Source organism: Haliaeetus albicilla, chromosome 14 (assembly GCF_947461875.1).
Source record: "Haliaeetus albicilla chromosome 14, bHalAlb1.1, whole genome shotgun sequence".
Lineage (NCBI taxonomy): Eukaryota > Metazoa > Chordata > Aves > Accipitriformes > Accipitridae > Haliaeetus > Haliaeetus albicilla.
In genome coordinates, this window is record NC_091496.1 from 1,164,527 (window position 1) to 1,181,745 (window position 17,219).

At 70.0% G+C, this 17,219-nt stretch overlaps 3 protein-coding genes and 1 long non-coding RNA gene across 9 annotated transcripts in view; all 4 read right to left on the reverse strand.

Moving 5' to 3' along the window:
• Positions 1–1,285: 1,285 nt before the first annotated feature.
• LOC138688903 (cadherin-related family member 5-like) lies at positions 1,286–10,072 on the reverse strand. Of its 5 annotated transcripts, none has more exons than XM_069801453.1 (15): positions 9,796–10,072; positions 8,920–9,137; positions 8,368–8,427; positions 8,183–8,275; positions 7,580–7,666; positions 7,370–7,480; positions 5,901–6,071; positions 5,723–5,813; positions 4,983–5,089; positions 4,111–4,269; positions 3,204–3,335; positions 2,636–2,714; positions 2,314–2,507; positions 2,027–2,047; positions 1,286–1,775 (listed from the first exon to the last, which is right to left on the reverse strand). In XM_069801453.1, the coding sequence occupies exons 1-15, from the start codon at positions 9,974–9,976 to the stop codon at positions 1,332–1,334; spliced, it is 2,148 nt and encodes a 715-aa protein (XP_069657554.1). In that variant the 5' UTR covers positions 9,977–10,072; the 3' UTR covers positions 1,286–1,331. The 5 variants fall into 5 exon arrangements, with proteins under 5 accessions (XP_069657554.1, XP_069657552.1, XP_069657553.1 ...); XM_069801451.1 differs by having other exon boundaries at positions 1,288–1,775; positions 2,317–2,507; positions 4,111–4,311; positions 9,796–10,068; XM_069801449.1 differs by having other exon boundaries at positions 1,289–1,775; positions 4,111–4,311; positions 9,796–10,065.
• Positions 10,073–10,380: 308 nt separating this feature from the next.
• On the reverse strand, positions 10,381–11,495 carry LOC138688912 (uncharacterized). Its single transcript, XR_011327685.1, has 3 exons — positions 11,333–11,495; positions 11,110–11,245; positions 10,381–10,521 (listed from the first exon to the last, which is right to left on the reverse strand). It is a non-coding gene; the product is annotated as an uncharacterized lncRNA (long non-coding RNA).
• Positions 11,496–13,643: 2,148 nt separating this feature from the next.
• ATP6V1F (ATPase H+ transporting V1 subunit F) lies at positions 13,644–14,903 on the reverse strand. Its single transcript, XM_069801472.1, has 2 exons — positions 14,669–14,903; positions 13,644–14,323 (listed from the first exon to the last, which is right to left on the reverse strand). Exons 1-2 carry the CDS (start codon positions 14,824–14,826, stop codon positions 14,122–14,124), a joined length of 360 nt encoding a protein of 119 aa, XP_069657573.1. The 5' UTR covers positions 14,827–14,903; the 3' UTR covers positions 13,644–14,121.
• A 1,086-nt stretch (positions 14,904–15,989) lies between these two features.
• The window catches only part of FLNC (filamin C), a 31,598-nt gene continuing 30,368 nt past the window's right edge, over positions 15,990–17,219 (reverse strand). For both annotated transcript variants that reach the window (XM_069801445.1, XM_069801444.1), the window contains 2 exons: positions 16,699–16,914; positions 15,990–16,288 (listed from right to left, as the gene is read on the reverse strand). In XM_069801445.1, the coding sequence (XP_069657546.1) occupies positions 16,101–16,288; positions 16,699–16,914 (404 nt within the window). In that variant the 3' untranslated portion in view covers positions 15,990–16,100. The remainder of the gene's footprint in view (positions 16,289–16,698; positions 16,915–17,219) is intronic.

Below are 17,219 nucleotides of genomic sequence, written 5' to 3' on the forward strand. Positions count from 1 at the left end.
AATACAGCAGGCGGGGGAGGGGGGGTAGGTCGGTCCGGGGACACACACACACACTGTGTGTCCGCCCCCCCCCCCTTCCACGGGCCTTTCTCAGCCGTGGCAGCTGCCGGGGATTAGCGGGGCCGTGGGATTAGCGGGGCTGCCCGGCTATTTACCGGGGGGGGGGAGGTGGGTGTGCAAGGCGGGCAGTGAGTGTGCAAGGCGGGGGGGCTGCAGGGGGCGGCCGGGGGTGTGCGAGGGCCTGCACCGGCCCTGCCTGCTCCCAGGGCTCCCCGTACACCCCAGTGCTCCCAGTGCACCCCAGTGGATCAAAGTGCTCCCAGTGCACCCAGTGCTCCCCATACACCCCAGCACACCCCAGCGCACCCCAGTGCTCCCAGTACACCCCAGTGCTCCCCGTACACCCCAGCGCACGTGCCCCCCGCAGTGTCACACGCGTGTGCCCGCAGGCGTGTTCCAGCCGCGTGCGTGCATTTGCACGCCCGGAGGTGTGACCCGTGGGTGCTCCCCGGCACAGGGCGGGTGCTGCTCGTGGGTCCCCGGGGGTGACGGTGACGGTGACCCCGGGGGATTAATGACAAACACCCGCGTAAGCCTCTTAGCAAGAGCCGCCCACGGCCACTCGCAGCCCCGGGGTCACGGGTGGGGGGAAGGGCACCCCCCCACCCCGGAGACATCCCCCCTCCCCGGGGACTCCCCACGGCACCCAAGGGACCTGATACCCAGAGACCCCAAGGCCCTCCGCACCCCGGGGACCCAGCACCCAAACCCCACGGCCCTCCGACCCCACGCACGGGACAGGGACCCCACAGCACCCCCGCCCCACGCCCGGGCTGTGGGGCACCGCCGGGGCAGGGCACGCGTAAGGAGCGCGGGGCCTTTAAGGGGCGTGTCCAGGAGAGGGCACCGCCCACCCCGGGGCGTGGTCACGGGTGGGGTGGAGCGCGGGAGATGCCACGTGGGGGCGCCCGGAGTGCGAGAGGGGGCGGGGGGGGGTCCCGGGTGGGAGGGGCTGTAACCCTCCCAGTGCCTCCCAGTGCCCCCCCAGTGGAGTGTGGCCGGAGACTGTAACACCCCCAGTGCCCTCCCAGGCGAGCGGGGCTGGGGGCTGTAAACCCCCCCATTGCCTCCCAGTGCATCCCAGTGCCCCCCAGTGGAGCGATGCCGGGGGCTGTAAGACCCTCAGTGCCTCCCAGTGGCCCCCAGTGCCTCCCAGTGCCCCCCCCGCCCCCAGGGAGCCCCCGCTGCCGCTCCGGGTCTTTATTGGTGCCATCCCGACAGCAGCCGCACCGAAGCCGTCCCGCGCCCCCGACCCCCCCCAGCCCCCCCCCTCAGCACTCGATCGAGTCCTCCAGCAGCTGCAGCAGGGTGGGGGGCACCCTGGGGTCCCCCCCCGCCCCCTCTTCCAAACTCTCCTCGCTCACCTCCTCCAGCGCCGGCAGCCCCCCCGGAGGCCCCCCCCGCCGCCCCCCCGAGCCGGGGCTGCCCCCCACCTCCCTGCCCCCCCCCGACGCCTCGGCCGGGCTGGGGGGGCGGGGGGGGCTGGGGCTGGCCGGCGGGGGGGGCGGGGACCCCTCCGGGGACCCCCCTGGGGACCCCCCCGAGGATCCCCCCAGCCGCCCCACTGAGTTGGCCTGGGGTTTGGGGGCGGGGGGGGGCTGGGGGGCTGGGGCTGGGGGGGGTGGCGGCGGGGGGGGGGCCTCGCCCCCCTCGCTGTACCCCTCGTTGGGGTAGTAGAGGCTGGAGGGGCTCGGGGATGACTTGCTGGCAGGGACCTGCAGAGGGGGACGACAGAGGGGTCAGTGGGGGACCCCCCCCCAGCACCCAGCACCCTGCTTGGCACAGGGACCCCCCCGGGACCTCCCCTCCCCAGCACCCAGCAGCCTGCCCGGCACAGGGACCCCCAGCACCCCTTCAGGGAGGCTCAGGGCAGGGTGACCCCCCTCCCTCAGCGCCCTTTGGGGGGAGAGGCGCTCAGGGCTGCCCCCCCCACCCCGGGGGGGTCACCGCCCCCCCCCACACTCACCGGCTGGAACCACCTCAGGCTCTGTGGGAGCGGAGAGAGGGGGAGAGGCGTCAGATGGGAAAACTGAGGCACGGGCAGGGTGAGGGGTGGGGGGGCTCCCTTTCTCAGCTCCCCCCCGACCCAGGGACACCCCCCACACACCTTACAAGCCCCCCCTCTGAGCTGTGGACCCAGGAGTTCTGGCACTGAGGGCGGGGGGGGTCTGGGGTGGGGGCTGGGGATGCAGGGGGAGGCTGGGGTCTGGGGGTGGTTGGGGGTGCAGGGGGGGGCGGTTGGGGGGCTCCTACCACGTTGGGGTGCTTCTCGATAGCCAGTGCCGCCCGGTCGGCCGTCTCCTGCTGCCGCTGGCGTTTTTTCATCGCCCTCATGATGAGGAAGAGGATGGCGGCGGTGAGGAGCAGCAGGGCCCCCAGCCCCCCTGCCAGCACCCCCATATTCAGGGGGCTCCGGCCTGGCCCCACCTCCGAGGGGTCCCGGGGGGCTGCAGGGACAGGCGAGAGTCAGGCTGGGGGGGGACACCCCATCACCAGGGGACGTCCTGGTGCCATGGAGCAGGAGGGGACCCCCCCTGGGGGGGGGGGTACATGCAGTCCCCCCCCTGCTCCGTACCCGCCTGCCCCGGCCACAGCACCTCCAGCTCCACCGTGGTGTTCGAGGTCTCCCCCGACTCCTCGTCCCTCGCCAGCACCTGGGGACATTATGGGGTGGGGGGGACACGGGGGGACAATGGGGGGGGACAGGGCCCCTCTCACCCCCCCCGCCCCACTCGGATGCCTGGGTTCCCCCCCCAGCTCAGCACGGTGCTACCGCCCAGCCCTGAGACCTGCTGGGGGGGGGGGTCTCTGTGTCCCCTGGGGGTCTGGGTCCACCCGTGTCACCCCTGGGGTCCCTCCCTGCCCCATGGGTGCTACCCTGGGGGTCGTCCCATGGGTGCTGCCCCTAGGGTTGGTTCCTGCCCCTCTGGTTTCATCCCCCCCTGCCCCCCATTAGCCCCCCATCCCACCACCAGCTCCCCACTGTGTCCCCAGCCCCACCATGCCCCCCCAGTACCCCCAACTCCACTGGTGCCACCCCCCAGCCCCCCTGGTACCCACCCCAGTCCCCCTCAGTGCCCTTCAGCCCCTCTGGTGCCCTCCAGGACACCCGCCCCAGTGACATCCCCCCCAGTGCCCCCCACCTGCAGGCGGTAGGTCTGGGCAGGGCGCAGGCGGTCAGCGCGGGCCACCAGTAGCCCGTTGGGCATCACCTGGAAGAGCTGGCTGTGGTTGGCACCAGGGTGCAGGCTGTACCGCACCTGGGGGTTCACTCCCTGCGGGGGGGGGGACAGGACATGGGATGACAACACACTGCCTGAGCCCCCTGCCCGCATCCTTTTCCCACATCTACCTGTGCCCCTGCCTGTATCCTCACCCATACCCCTATCTGCACCCCCTGCCCACACCCCCTGCCCGCATCCCTTTCCCACATCTCCTGCCCGCACCCCTGCCTGTATCCTCACCCATATCCCTACCCGCATCCCTACCTGCATCCCTGCCCGCATCCCCTGCCCACACCCCCTGCCTGCACCCCATACCCCATCCCTGCCTGCACCCCCTGCCCAAACCCCTGCCCGCATCCCTTTCCCACATCTGCCTGCACCCCTGCCTGCATCCTCACCCATACCCCTACCTGCGTCCCTGCCTGCACCCCCTGCCCACACCCCCTGCCTGCATCCCTTTCCCACATCTCCTGCCTGCACCACTGCTTGCATCCTCACCTGTACCCCTACCCGAATCCCTGCCTGCACCCCCTGCCTGCACCCCATACCCACACCCCTGCCTGCATCCTCATCCGCACCCCTACCCGCATCCCTACCTGCATCCCTGCCCACATCCCCTGCCCAAACCCCTGCCTGCATCCCTTTCCCACATCTCCTGCCCACACCACTGCCTGCATCCTCACCCGTACCCCTACCCACATCCCTACCTGCGTCCCTGCCTGCATCCCCTGCCCACACCCCATACCCACACCCCCTGCCTGCATCCTCACCCGTACCCCTACCCGCATCCCTACCCGCACCCCCTGCCCGCACCCCCTGCCCGCACCTCGGGGAAATCGGGGTCGTGGGCTCGCAGGGCCAGCACGTGGCCGCCGAAGGTGAGGAGGAGGGCAGCCTCGCGGGCGCCGGCGGGGACGAAGGCTTGGTACGTCGGGTGGGCGAAGCGCGGCGGGTGCCGGTTGGCGGCCAGCACCCGCACCACCGCCTGCGTCACCGCGTACTTGTTGGCGTCGTTCACCTGCGAGGCCTGGAGGGGTGCGGGGGGGGGGTACCCAGGTCCGACCCGCTGCCACCCGGCCTCCTGCACCCATGGGTGCCGCCCGGCATCCCCCTGGCACCGGCACCGTGGGTGTCGCTCACCCCTGGCCCCCACCCACCACCCTAGGCGTCCCCCATCTTGCCGGTGCCCCCATCTCCCCTGACATCCCCCGTCTCCCCGGGTACCCCCATCTCCCCAGACACCCCTCACCCCAGCTACTCCCATCTCCCCAGGAATCCTTCACCCCGGCCGTCCCCCATCTCCTCGAGTACCCCCCATCTCCCCGGACATCCCCTGTCTCCCCAGGTACCCCCATCTCCCCGGAATTCCCCCACCCAAGACATCCCCCATCTCCCCGGGTACCCCCATCTCCCCGGACATCTCTCACCCCAGGCATCCCCCATCTCCCCGAGTACCCCCAACTCCCCGAGCATCCTTCCCCTTGGGCATCCCCCATCTCCCCTGGGCACCCCCATCTCCTGTGGGTACCCCCGTCTCCCCAGATACCCCCCACCCCGGCTACCCCCATCTCACGGGGCATCTTTTGCCCCAGCATCCTCCGTCTCCCCAGGTACCCCCATCTCCCCCGGCATCCCTCACCCTGGGTACCCCCATCTCCCCAGACACACCCCCCCCCGAGGTCCCCCCCCAGCCCCCACCATGACGCTGAGGCTGATGGCGGGGGTGCTCCGGCTGCTCTCCACAGCCCGCAGCAGCGTGATGGCCCCCGTCATGTTGTCGATGTGGAAGCGGCCACTCTCCCGGCCTGGGGGGGGGGGGGGGCAGGGGCTGAGCTGGGGACCCCCAGACCCCCACCCACCCCCCCCTCTGATGTGGGGCATTGTGGGAAACCCCCCCCACCCAGGGCATCCCTGGGGGAAGGTCCCCAATGTCCCCCCCCTGCACGTTCATACCTAGACCCTCAGGGCTGGGAGGGCCCCCCCTGCTATTTGGGGGGGGCACATGGGGAGTGGTGAGGGTGGTGTCGTTATTAACCCTTTGAGCACCAATAGGGGGGTTTAACCCCTCAGGTGCTGGAGCACCCTTGGGTGTGCAAGGGCATGATGCCCCCCCCACCCTGCAGCAACCCTGTAACAGGGGTAGGGCAGGATTAGGGCCCCCCCGCTCAATCCCTTTATACAATTTGCACCCGCAGGGCCCCATTGGATCCTGGCAATTGGATTGTGCCGGCACAGACACCCCCCCCAGCATGGACACCCTCCCCACCCTGCTACAGCCCCCCCCCAGCACTGCCTGCCCCAAGGACTGGGGGGCATGGGGGGGGGCACTGGCCCTGTGACCCCCCCCTTCTCCGGGCACTGCAGCCAGCTCTGCCCACCCATGTCCATGCCCACCCGTGTCCGTGCCCACCCGTGTCCCTGCCCACCCCTGCCCATACCTGCCAGCAGGGAATAGGTGATGGCCGCCCTCAAGCCCCTGTCCCCATCCTCGGCGTAGACGGAGCTGGGGCTGAAGCTCAGGGGACCCCCCTGGGGTGGGGGGACACGGCCAGCTCAGCCCTACAGGACCCCCCCGGCCCCGGCCACCCCCCGCCCCCGGTGTCCCGATGTCCCCACCTGGAGCTGGCCCTCGGTGACATTGGCGGTGTAGATGGGGCTGGTGCAGATGGTGAGGCCGTGGTGGGTGCGGGGGGTGCAGGGCAGGAACTGGGGGTACTGGTCATCCCCGTCCAGCACGTTCACCCGGACGCGGGCAGAGGCGTTGAACCGCTCCTTGGTGTTCATCTCCTGACGGATGGACACACGATGGATGCCGTGGGGGGCAGAGAGCCCCCCAAACCCTGCTGTGGGGCAAGTCCTGCCTCCCTGAACCCTGCCAGCTGGGGAATGGGATGGGTGATGCCCGGCCAGGCACAGGGACCCCCATGGCACAGGGACCCTCAAAGGACAGGGACCCCTATGGCACAGAGAACCCCATGGGACAAGGAACCCTAAGGGACAGGGACCCCCACGAGAGAGGGACCCCCCAGGCACAGAGACCCTCAGGGCACAGGGACCCCAGACAAAGGGATCCCCATGGGATAGGGACCCTCAGGGGACAGGGACCCCCACGGCACAGGGATCCCCAGGCACAGGGACCCCAGACAAAGGGACCCCCAGGGGACAGGGACCCCTATGGCATAGGAAGCCCCATGGGACAAGGACCCGCAAAGGACAGGGACCCCCCAGGGGAGAGGGATCCCCATGGGATAGAGACCCTCACGGGACAGGGACCCCCAGGGCACAGGGAACCCCATGGGACAAGGAGCTCCAGGGGACAGGGACTCGCAAGGGACAGGGACCCCCATGGCACAGGGAACCCCATGGCACAAGGACCCCCATGGCACAGGGAGCCCCAGGGCACAAGCACCACCACACCACAGGGACCCCCCAAGCACAGGGACCCCAATGGGACAGGGACCCCCAGGCCCAGCCAGGAATGGGGTCAGCAGCTCAGGGCAGGGGGGGCACTCCCTGAGGACAGGGGATACCGGTGGGTGCCCCCCCCCAGTGGTGCCCACTGACACGGGGGGGGCCGGGCGCCCATTAGGGAAATGAGGGGGATTGAGGGCAGGTGTCGGGGGCTGACGGGATCACGTCACCCCCAATTAGCAGGGACGGCGGGGATCGGCCGGCGGGCATGGGGAGGGGAGGGCACAGGGGGCTGGGGGGCCCGCGCCGGGGCGGGGGGTCGCACCCACACATGTGCGCTGTCCCCGCGTCACAGCAGGGCCGGGGCTGGGCGTGGGGTGGGCACGGGGGGACCCCGAGGCCGTGGCATGGGCACGAGGTCCCCAGACCCACAGCAGTGGGGCTGCACGGATGTGGGGTGGAGATGACACAGGCAGAAGGGACGTGGGGACGTGGGGTGGGCGCAAGGTCCCCACACTCGCGGCGCTGGGGCTGCACGGACAACGCGGGGGGGAGATGGCACGGGCACGAGGGACGCAGGGACATGGGGTGGGCAGAAGGGCCACGGCACATCCGCCGGGTCCCCGTCCCCACGTCAGCGGGCAGGGGTTCCCGCCGGTTGCAGGGGGTCTCACCACGGCGGTGACCACCACCTCCAGGTGCTGCCTGCTCTCGAAGTCGAGGGCGCGCGCCAGCACCACCTTCCCGCTGTTGGGCAGGTCGATGCGGAAGAACCTGGCGTCGGGCTGGGGACCAGGCGGGGGGCTCAGCGCCGGCAGATGGCCCCGGCCCCCGCCGCCCCCGCGCGGCCTCGTGTCCCCCCTCATCCCCGCCCCTGGGCTCACCGAGGCCGTGTCGATGACGTACATCAGCGTGTCCCCGTCCGCGTCCTCCGCCTGTGTGCTGAACACCACCGAGTGCACCGCCGCCAGCTGATGGCACCGACCCGTCACCACTGGCACCCCCGGACACAGCCCGGTGTCCCCAAACCCGCCTCGGCTGGGAGTCCCCATCCCTCTTGGGTGTCCCCATCCCTCTTGGGTGTCCCCATGTCCTCCTGGGTGTCCCCATCCCTCCTGGGCATCCCTATCCCTCCTGGGTGACCCCATCCCTCTTGGGTGTCCCCATCTCCCCCTGGGTGTCCCCATCCCTCTTGGGCACCCCTGTGCCTTCTGGGTGACCCCATCCCCTCCTGGGTGACCCTGTCCCTCCTGGGCACCCCACCTTGTCCCAGTACCAGCCCTGTCCCCATCCCCACCATCCCTATTCCCATCCCTGTCCCTGCCTCCATGGCCAGCCCCGTTCCTGTCCCCATGGCCATCCGTGTGATGCCCCTGTCCTGGTACCCATCTCTGTCACTGTGACCATGACCCTGACCATGCCTGTCCCCACTTCTGTCCTGGTGCCCATCCCCATCCCTGTCTCCATCCCTGTCCCCATCCCGGCACCTCGCTGACGTTGTGGGTGAGGACAGTGGCTCCCTGGAAGTGGGGCCGGTTGTCATTCTCATTCAGGACCTGGACGATGATCCGGTACTCGACCTGCCGGGGGGCACAGGGGTGACCCAGGGTGGGACCGTGCCCCGTGGAGGTCCTGGTGCCCCTTGGGGTCCCCGCAGGCGCGGTGGCCGTACTGGGGAGAAGCCGTCCTCGGTGCACGTCAGGGCCACCATCAGCACTGGGGACTCCAGCTCCTGCAAGAGATGGGGTGTTGGGCAGGGGGACATGGGCAGGGGGGCTGCCCCACAGGGACCCCCCCACCCAGGTGGGTGCAGGATGGATGGAGGTGGGTGCAGGCAGGTGCAGGATGGGTGCTAGCTGGGTGAGGGTGTAGCAGGTAGGTACAGGATGGACACCAGATGGAAGGCAGTGCAGGATGGATGCAGGATGGACGGAGGATGGACACAAGATGGATCGAGGATGGACCCAGGATGACCAAGGACAGTAGGAGGATGGACACGGGATGGATGGAGGTGGGATGGGTGGATGTAGGATGGGCACAGATGGATGGAGGATGGAGGCAGGTGGACGCACGCGGGATCCAGGATGGACGAAGGGTGGTCGGAGGATGGACCTGGGATGGAGCCAGGTGGACCAAGGGTGGTTGGAAGGCAGACGCAGGATGGATGGAGACGGGATGGACCCAGGACAGAGGGCAATGCGGTGGTCCGGAGCGGTGGCAGCACCTCGCGGTCCAGGGCCCGCCCGGCCGAGACATTGAGCCGCACGCTGCGGCCGTCCAGGTAGAACCAAGCGGCGTCGGCGCCGGCCAGGCAGAGCTGGAGCCCGGCGCTGCCCGTGTCCCCCGCCGCCGGCAGCCGGGCCACCAGGCTCCCGTGGGCGCTGTTCTCCGCGATCTCCGTGAAGAGGTTCCCGAAGCCGCTGCACCCATCACCCCGGGCTGCTGCCACCGCGGGGTCAGGGACGGGGACACGCGCCCGGCCACCCCGTGTCACCCTGCCCGTGGGTTGCATGTCCCCGGGGGTCTCCAGCCCCTGGGTCCCCACCCTCTGATTGCCATCCCCAGGGTCCCTCTCCCCTAGATCACCTTCTCCAGGTCCCCGGCCCCTAGGTCCCCACATCCCATGTCCCATCCCCAGGTCTCCATGCCTTAAGGTCCCCATGTCCCACGTCCCCATCTCCAGGGTCCCCACTCCCAGCTTCCCACCTCCCCGGTCCCTATGTCTGTAGGTTACCATCACCCATGTCCCTCTCCCTGGAGCCCCCCAACTCTGGGTCTCTGGTGTCCCCACCCTTTGGTCCTCATGCCCTCAGGTCCTCACCCTCAAGTCCCCATCCCCGAAGGGTGCCATCACCAGGGTCCCCCCTACACCCAGGTGCCCATCTTTGGGTCCCCACCCCCAGGTCTCCATTCCCTGGTGACCCTGTCCCTTGGGTCCCCATCTCTCATGGTTGCCACCCCCAGCATCCCCATGCCTTAGGGTCCCCACCTCCAGGTCACCAAGGCCCAGGTCACTGTCCCCACCAGCCGCTGGGTCCCTCCCACCCCTGTGCCCTGACTCATCCCCAGTGTCCCCAGTGCCACCCCTGCCCATGCTCACCTGTGGCCAGCTGCAGCGCCAGGCAGGTGGCCAGGAGGGCCGGGCAGGACGGTACCGCCATGGGGACCGGGGACCAGTGACGGGGAGGGGGGCCTTGGTGGCCGGGGTGGGGGGAAAGGAGCAGGGCTGGCACCCCCGGCTCTGTGTCCCTGTCCCTTGCCCCCTGCGCCCAGACCTCCATGTCCCATCAGCCACGGTCTCATGGCTGCCGTCCCCAGGTCCCCATCCCCGGGACCCCATGCTTGGGTGCCCATTCCCATGTCCCCATCCCTGGGTCCCCCACCCCTGGGTCTCCACCCTTGGGGTCCCCACCCCTGGGACCCCATGCCCATGTCCCCACCTCCAGGGTCCCCTTCCCCTGGGGTCCGTCCCCATCCCTGGGTCCCCAACCCCTGCATCCCCTTTCCCTGGGGTCCACATCCCTGTCCCCGTCCCTGGGGTCCCCATCCCTGGGACCCTGTGCTGGGGTCCCCCATGCCCCTGTCCCCATCCTTCTGTCCCCACCCCTGGGTCCCCGTCCCTGGGGTCCCCATCCGTGAGACCCTGTGCTGGGGTGCCCACACCCGTGTCCCCATCCCCAGAGTCCCCCCCCCCAGGACCCCGATGTTTGGGTGTCCCCAGGGTGTCCCCGTCCCCGGTGGTCTCACCGGCCTCGCTGGCTGGGGGTCGGCCGGGCCCCGGCGATGCGGGGGGGGCGATGCGCCTGCGCCAGGCCGGCATCGCTCCCTGCGGGACACCCGTGTCCCCCGTGTCGTGTATGTCCCCCCGCCCCCCCCCCCGCCGTGTCCCACGCGTGTGCACACCCCCCCCGCCATGGGGTCTGCAGAGGTGGGGGATCCCTCACCCCCCCGTCTGTGGGGGGTGGGGACCATATGGCGACCCCCCCCCCGCTGCCCCCCCCCGCCAGCCAGACACTGGTCCTACCCACCCCCCAATTAGCTGCGGGTAATTAGGGCAGGGGGAGGGTGGGGGCGTCTCCCCATCTGCCACCCCGACCCCTCCCCCCGGCACCGGCATGGGTGGGGGGGGTGACCCCATGCTGCCCCCCCGCGATCCCCCCCTCCCCCGTTGGGGGGCAGAGGGGGCAGCCGGCGGGGGTGCGTGTCCCCCCCGGGGGTCCCTCGGGGGGCTCCCCCCGCCCTGCCGCGGCCAGACCCCCCCCCCCCCGCCCCGGGCAGAGGACCCGGGCGGCCGGGCTGTGTGTCCGTCCCCCCCCCCCCGCGCCTCATCCCGGGGCAGCGCCCGCTCCCCCCCTCCCCAGGACCCCCTCCCCGGGACCCCAGCCCCCTCCCGACACCCCCGGCCCCCCCTTACCTGCCCGGCGCCGCCGCCCCCGGCGCTGCTGCCCCTGCCCGGGCCGGGACGGGGGGGGGGCGGATCAGCGGGGGCGGCGGCGGCCTGAGCCGCGGCGGGCGGGGCTGCCCTGCCTGCGCTGCCTGCGCTGCCTGCGCTGCCTGCGGGTGTCTCCTGCCCGCGCTGCTTGGGGGTGTCTCCTGCCTGCACTGCCTCTGCTGCCTGCACTGCCTGGGGATATCACCTGCCTGCGCTGCCTGGGAGCCTCACCTGCCTGCACCACTTCCCCTGCCTGCGCTGTCTCCGCTGCCTGTACTTCCTGTGCTGCCTGGAGTATCACCTGCCTGCACCATCTGTGCTGCCTGAGGGTATCACCTGCCTGCACCGCTGGGACTGCGCTGCCTGGACCATCACCTACCGGGCTGCCTGCTCTGCCTGCCCTGCTGGGTGGTGTGTGTTGCCTGTGCTGCCTGCACTGCCTGCACTGCTGGGTTGTGTGCACTGCCTGCACTGCTTGTGCTGCCTGCACTACTGGGTGGTGTGCATTGCCTGCGCTGCTGGGTTGCGTGCGCTGCCTGCGCTGCCTGCACTGCTGGGTTGTGTGCGCTGCCTGCGCTGCCTGCACTGCCTGCCCTGCCTGGCTGCTTCCACTGCCCGTCGGATCACCTGCCTGCGCTGCCAGGCTGCCTGCACTTCCCAGGCCATCGTTTGCCTGCACTGCCTGCACAAGGGTCCGTGCACATGCAGCCCCAGCCCCGCAGACCGCATGCACACCCGTGTGTGCACGCCTGGGCAGGTGTGCAAGGGCCAGGGTTGAGGCATGAGCAGCCTGCACACACCCAAGCGGGTGTGCAGGGGCCGGGGTCGGGGTGTGAAGGACCCTGTGCATGCCCGGGCGGGTGTGCAAGGGCGGGTGTTGGTGTGTCCTGGTGCTGAGCTGCGCTAAGCAGCTTTGGGGACAAAGAGGATCAACATGTCCGGCCGCAGGGATGGGTGGGGGACGAGGGCACCCACAGCCCCCCCAGGTGCATGGGTATGCATGCACGGGTGAGTGAGTGTGCATGCAAAGGTGTGTGCATGCACGTGTGTGTCTGTGTGCATGCCTGTGTGTGCCGGCACACAAATGTGTGTGGGCATGTGTCCAGGTGCATGTGTGTGCACATGCCTGCATGTGCAGGCGTGCACATGTGTGTGCGTGCACGTGTGTGTATGCACGTGCCTGCGGGCATGCATGCATGGGTGTCTACGCATGTGTGTGCTTGCACGCATGTCTGTGTATGTGCACGCCTGCATGTGTGCGTGTGCGCACACGAACACTTGTGCGTGTGTGCACCCATGTGTGTGCATGCAGCTGTGTGTGCGTGCACAGGGTGTGCACACACATTTGCGTGTGCAAGGGTGTGTGCAACCAGTTGCATGTGTGCCCATGCATGTGTGCGTGTGCCCAGCACTGCCACCCCCCTCAGGGGACCCAGGTGTCTGGGGGGGGGGTCTCCCCCCACCCAAGAAGAGCAGCGGGGGCAGCATGACCAGCAGGACCCCCCGGGTTGGGGTGCAGGCAGGTAGGGCTGGACACCTGGCTTACCCCCCCGGGGGGCAGCAGGTGACTCCCCCCTCCCCCCGGTGATGCAGGCCAACACCCCAAGATGAGGGGGTCCACCACACTAGGAGGATCTGGCACCCCAAGGTCTGGGGGTCCCCCCCAAGTCCCAGACCCCCACACCGGAGGGACCCAGCACCCCAAGATGGGGGAGTCCCCATCCAATCCTGCATCCCAGCACCAGGGGGACCCAGCACCCCAAGATGGAGGGGGGGCCCACTGACCCCAAGATGGGGCATCTCCACCCAGACCCCCACCTTGGCACTGGAGGGACCCAGCACCCCAAGATGGGGAGTCCCCACCCACCCCAGCACCGGGGGGACCCAGCACCCTGAGCTGCTCCCCACATCCCGCCGCCCCCCTCCCCAGCCCAGGGGTCCTAGGGCACCACGGGGTGCCAGGGTCCCCCATCGGTGACACCCCTGTCCCCAGGGCCCGAAGCGGGAGCGGGTGTTGCTGGGGGGGGGCAGCACCCACCTAAGCCGGGCCCAGCACTGGGGGCCACTGAACCCCAACACCAGCAGCTGCAGGGATGGGGGGACAGGGGGAACTGGGGACACGGGGGGGCAGGTGTGGGGGAACGGGGTACCCGTGGCGCCTGGAGGGGGGGTCATGTACCCCTGGGGATGGGGGGGGAGACATGGGGGGACAGGATGCCGGGGGGGTGGTATTCTGGCATGGGGAGGCGCACAGGCTGGGGGTCCCAGCCCCCCCCACCCCAAACCTCTGCCTGTGATCCCCACATCCCCGTGCCACAGCCCGTCCTCTGCCCTGTGCCCCACAGCGTGTCCCCATGCCACACTGCTGTCCCCCCATGCCCTATAGCGTGTGCGTCCCCCCCCTCTGAAACACACTGAGCTTCCAGGCACTACTGTCCCCATGCCCCCCCCCCAAACCCTGCCCCCCTCCCCACCTGAGCCCCATGGCGCGACCCACAGAGCAGAGCAGGCAGCGAGCAGTGACAGCACGTGTTGGGGACACTGGGGACACAGACACCATTTGGTCACACTGTGGAGGGGGGTTCAATAAACACCAGCCCCCTGCCCAGGGGTGCTGCTGGGGTTGGGGGGCTGCAGTTATGGTGACAACACAAGCTCCTCGTGTCCTTGGGGTGTCCCCCCCACCCTGACACCCCCTCGGGGACGTCTCCTCCCCTGCCCACACCAGCCGTCGCGGGCAGAATCCGGCAGCGGCGGGCAAAATCCGGCAGCCGCCGCACTTCCCCTTCCAGCGCCCGTCACGGGATGGAGGAGTCATGGGGCAACGCCGGGACAAACCCCCCCACACCCCAACAGCACCCTGGGGTGGGATGAGGACCCTCGGGGGTGGGATGGGGACCCCCAACAGCACCCTGGGGTGGGATGAGGACCCCCGGGGGTGTGACGTAGACGCCCAGGGTGGGGCATGTTTTGGGGGTACTGGGCGGGGGGTCCCTAGCGGAGGTCGTCGGGGGTGAAGAGGCCGCGGGCGCGGCGCAGGACGGAGTCCTTGGTGGGGTCATAGGGGTGCTCCTTGGAGGGGATCTCCAGGACGGCAGGCAGGGGCCGGGCGTGGGCCTCCACGGCGTGCCGGATCAGCTCCGCCAGGCACTGGCTGATCAGGATGATCCCGATGTCCTCCCGGCTCAGGAAGCTCCTGGGGGGGGAGCGGGAGGGGGGTGTCAGCACTGGGACCCTGGGTCCCCCCAGCACCCCCTTGACCCCTACACCCCCCCCAGGACTCCCCCCTTCTCCCTTTGCTCCAGACCCCCCCTCTCCCTACCGGGGACTCCTGTGACCCCCCCCAACCCCGGGACCCCCCTCCAGTGCCCCAAGACCCCCTCCCAGTGCCCCAGGACCCCTCCACAGTGCCCTAGGACCCCCCCCCAATACCCTGGAACCCACCCCCCGAACCTCCCTATCCCCGGGACCCCCTCACCCCCTGGACCACCCCCCCAACCCCCGGGCCTCCCCCATCACCCCCCCGACCCCCGGGGCCTACCGGAAGGTCTCCTCGATCTCGGCCAGGCTGGTCTCCTTCTCCACCACCAGGAAGTTGGGCTTGCGGTGCTTATCCAGCTCGCCCACGCCGCCCAGCAGGAACCCGGTCACCGTGTCCTCGTCCCCCAGCACCGCGATCAGCTTCCCGCGGCCCGACATGGCCGACACCGACACCAGCAGACGCCGTTACCGGCTGAGGGGGGGCGCGCCGCGCATGCGCCGCCGCGCAGGACACGCCCCCTTTCTCCACCCACCACCCCTCCGGGCCACGCCCACGCCTCTCTCGCGCCCCGCCCACGCCGCGCTTTCGAGCACGGCCTCGGTTGCGCTGGCCCCGCCCCGCCCGTCTTGACCCCGCTCCGTCGAGTTAGTCACGCCCCTCTTGCGCCTTCTGCCCGCCCCCTCCCAGAGCTGGTCGTTCTGACCCCGCTCCCGCAGCTACGGCCCCGCCCCGTAGCCGTGGCCCCGCCCCTCCCGGACCACCCGGGCATGCGCAGCTCGCCTTGTCCTTGAGTGGGGAGGCGGGTGGACCCCCCCAATGGAACCCGCTGTCCTGACACCCCCCCAGGGCACGGCACCCCCAGCCGCACGGCCCCGGGACCCCGGTGTCCTGCCTCCGACCCCCCCAGAACACCCCCGGGACCCCGGTGTCCTGCCTCCGACCCCCCCAGGACCCCAGTGTCCTGCCATAGACCCCCCCCAGGACCTTGGGATCCTGACCCACATCCCCCCAGAACTGCCCCCGGACCCCAGTATCCTACCCCAGACCCCCAGGACACCCCCTGGACCCTGGTGTCCTGCCGTGGACCCCCCTAGGACCCCAGAATCCTGCCCCAAACTGTCCAGGACCCCTTCAAGACCTGATGTCCTGCTCTGGACCACCTCAGGGTCCCCCCTGGACCCCAGTGTCCTGCCATAGACCCCCCCTAGGACCCCAGAAGCCTGCCCCAGATCCCCCCAGAACCCCTGTCTGGACCCCAGTATCCTACCCTAGGCCCCCCCAGGACCCCAATGTTCTGCCCTGGACCCCCCAGGGCCCCCCCTGGAACACAGTGTCCTGCCATAGACACCTCCCCAGGACCCTGAGGTGCTGTCCCAGATCCCCACAGGATCCCCCACAGGATCCCCCCCAAGACCCTGGGATCCTGCCCCAGACCCCTGAGGATTCCTGCTGGACACTGCTGTCCTGCCGTGGCCTCCCCCAGGACCCTGGGATCCTGGCCCAGATCTCCCCAAGACCCCAGCATCCTGGCCCACCCCCCATCAGAACCCCCCCACCCCACATCCCCCCCCATCCAGCACCCCCAGTGATCACAGCACCCTGAGTCTCCCAGTGCTTTATTGGTGGGTCCAGGACCCCTTTGGGACCCCCCAGGTCCCCCCCCAACCACCTCCTCCTCATGTCCTCCAGGTGTGGGTGCCGGGGGGGGGGGTCAGGGGACGGTGACGCGGTAGGGGCTGCCGGGGACGTTGTCGTCCCCCCAGCGCAGGATGAGGACGTAGTCCCCCTTCTCCTTGACCGTGTAGGTGACATTGTAGATCCGGTTGCCCACGTGCTTGACGTAGACCTCCTCGCAGGGGGTCTTGGGGCCGTGGACCCCCACCATCAGCATGTTGGTGCCTGGCGGGGAGCAATGCTGGGTCTACACCCTGCCCTCGAGAGCCCAGACTCCCCCCTGCCAGACCCCAGACCCCCCACTGAACCCCCACCTCTGGCCTGTTGCCTTCCCCACCAGACCTGAGACCCTCCACCAGACCCTGGACCCTCAACCAGACACCCCCCCCACCGCGACGCACCACCTCCCCCACTGGACCCCCCCAATGACCCATTGCATCCTCCACCAGACCCTGGACCCCCCCCCCCGACCCATCGCATCCCCCTGTGACCCCAGATCCCTTGGACCCCCTCCCAGTGACCCATCACATCCCACCCCAGACTCCCCACCAGACCCCCCCCAGTGACCCATCCCCTCCCCTCCCAGGACCCCTCGAGACACCCCAGGACCCCACCGTGCCCACCCCTCCACGCACCAGCCTTGCTGCAGTCGACAGTGAAGTGGTTCTTCTGGCCAAGGAAGGCGGTGGCCAGCCCTGGCCCCCGCGCCACCACCTTCCCCGCATCCGAGGAGAACTTGGGGAGCCCCCCGAAAGCGGGGGGTCCCCGTGACGATGTCCCCCCCCGCGTCACCGTCTCCACAAGCACCGTCGATGTCTCATGCAGGCTGTGTCCCCCCGACAGACGCGGGCCTGGTGGGGGGGGGGGTGGGGATGCCGTCAGTCCCCTGCCCGTGGGGACACCCCCACTCTGTCTCTAGGGACCCCCCCTGGGGAACCCACCACACTGCCCATCCCCTCAGGGACCCCTGTGACACCACTCTGGGGGTCCCCAGTGTGTCACCTTGGGGACCCCCCCATCACACCACCCTCAGGACCCCCAATCATGTCACGCTGGGGGTCTCCCTTCATGTCACCTTGGGGGTCCTCCATCATGTCCCCCTGGTGACACCCCAGCATGTCACCTTGGGGGTCCTCATTCATGTCACCCTGGGGGT

Coding starts and splice junctions, on each gene's coding strand:
- LOC138688903 (XM_069801449.1), bottom strand. CDS start 9,976: ATGGAGGTCTGGGCGCAGGGGGCAAGGGACAGGGACACAGAGCCGGGG. Junction 5,090..5,722: donor CACCTATTCCCTGCTGGCAG/GTATGGGCAGGG, acceptor CCCCCCCCCCAG/GCCGGGAGAGTGGCCGCTTC. Junction 2,048..2,313: donor TCGAGAAGCACCCCAACGTG/GTAGGAGCCCCC, acceptor CCGCTCCCACAG/AGCCTGAGGTGGTTCCAGCC.
- ATP6V1F (XM_069801472.1), bottom strand. CDS start 14,826: ATGTCGGGCCGCGGGAAGCTGATCGCGGTGCTGGGGGACGAGGACACG. Junction 14,324..14,668: donor GAGATCGAGGAGACCTTCCG/GTAGGCCCCGGG, acceptor CTCCCCCCCCAG/GAGCTTCCTGAGCCGGGAGG.